We start from the raw sequence: 1,750 nt of genomic DNA, 5'->3' as shown, positions 1-1,750 counted from the left end.
AACTTCAGCAGTGTAAAATACTGTACATTTAAGAAAACTTAAACTAAATCAATTATTTTTTTTATAAAAGCAATTCTTATTATAACTAATAATGTGACGGTAGGTTGTCTTCTTTATTTTTGCTCATACTGAAGGTTAGCTTTAGATGCTAATCAGACATGTTTAGACCAAGAAGTGAGTGGCTCGATTAGATTTGGACTTTTTTTTATTCTTGTTATTACGTTTTTGAATCTTTCGTTTGATTAAATTATTACTATTTCTTTTGTGGACAGAACAAATTATCACGATTATAAGTATATTGGGTAATAAACTTAATTCTTCAGCTTTATGGGAATTGGTTTCTTTGACCAATGTCAACTGGACGCATTAGTTTAAATAACACGTTTGTTCATGAAGTAGTGTTTGTGTGTCATTATCAAACTAGTGTAGTAAAATTTCCTAAGAAAACATGCATGTTTCTTTTCATTAGTGTGCTTTTTGGTTTGCACAATTTCCAAGAAGCAGAGAGTCTCAAAAGCTGGAGGTTTTAAAATGTAAACGTGTTTTTTTTTTGTGTGTGTGTGTGTGTGTGTGTGCTCAATATCTGCAAAATTTCTATAGCAATTTTTAACTATAACTTTGACAGACACAGGTAAACTCATAATTGCTCTTTTTCCTTCAGCATTGGACAGTAAAAGCTAGATGTAAATCAGAATTATCCAAAAGAACCCGTACATTTACATTTTTGCAAACCGTTTATAAACTGTTTCATTTTTTTTCATGCTTCTCTACAGAAGTGGTCCCTGCTGTGATGTCTCCAACCATGTCTCAGATTAACGATCCAAAGATTGCTTTTGCCTACCTGCGCCCAGCCTGTGTGCTGCTCACCAAGGAGCCCACTGTGACTAACGTGGAGACACTCAGAACCCAGTTAAAAGAAATCCACGATGCTGCGTTGCAGCAGCTCCAAGAGTATGTCCTCTTCCCTCTTCGCTTTGTCCTCAAAGTCCCCGGGTCCAAGAAGGAAAAGACAGTGCAGGCTGTGGCCGAGGCAATGAGCTACATTCTGGAGAAGACTTGCGTCCAGAGCTGGGACACCCTTCGTGACGTTTTCTCCGAGCTCTGCCTCTGCCTCTGCTCTCCCACAGACCCTGGGAAACCTGCAGACACGACGGAGGAGCTGAAATTTGCTGTCCTCCGATGCCTGAATGCTCTGCTTCACGCCGCTTATGGGGATGTAATTTTCAGACTCTATGAGCCCGCTATGCTGCCTGGACTGGGCGCTGCCATGTCACTGCTGCTGGCTTTAGGGGAGAAGGATAAATCCAGAGATATACAGGCAGCTGCCTTGAAGTGCCTCCAGACTTTAGTTCTACATTGTGACTGTACTCAGGAACACGTTCTTCCATCCTCCGATGAAAGATGCTCTGTAGGCAGCACCATGGCTTCCTTCTTACCAGGGATCACCACGGGTGTAGCCAGGATCATCACAGGAGATCTGAGGCAGGGCCATGCTGTGACAGTCAGGGCCATGAAGGTACCAAAGCTTTGTGGGTAACGTTTCATGAATTACATAAAATACAAAGAAACATACAGCTAATGCAGCAAAAGCATAAACTTGATCAATATTAGAATTGTAAACTTAATATTTCAATCAATTTCTCAACAAAGGCATTTTTATTATGAATGATTTATTTTATTTTATTTTATTTTATTTTATTTCATTTTATTTTATTTTATTATTTTGTCACATTAAAGAACACTCCACACA

At 39.2% G+C, this 1,750-nt stretch overlaps 1 protein-coding gene across 1 annotated transcript in view; it reads left to right on the top strand.

Moving 5' to 3' along the window:
* The window catches only part of tti1 (TELO2 interacting protein 1), a gene marked incomplete in the record, with an annotated part of 27,456 nt that continues 25,706 nt past the window's right edge, over positions 1-1,750 (top strand). Inside the window, 2 exon segments of the mRNA XM_014015371.1 lie at positions 1-99; positions 774-1,516. Of these exon segments, the coding sequence (XP_013870825.1) occupies positions 791-1,516 (726 nt within the window).

Source organism: Austrofundulus limnaeus, unplaced genomic scaffold (assembly GCF_001266775.1).
Source record: "Austrofundulus limnaeus strain Quisiro unplaced genomic scaffold, Austrofundulus_limnaeus-1.0 Scaffold128, whole genome shotgun sequence".
In the NCBI taxonomy this organism is placed as follows: domain Eukaryota; kingdom Metazoa; phylum Chordata; class Actinopteri; order Cyprinodontiformes; family Rivulidae; genus Austrofundulus; species Austrofundulus limnaeus.
This window is presented reverse-complemented; position numbering and strand designations above follow the sequence as displayed.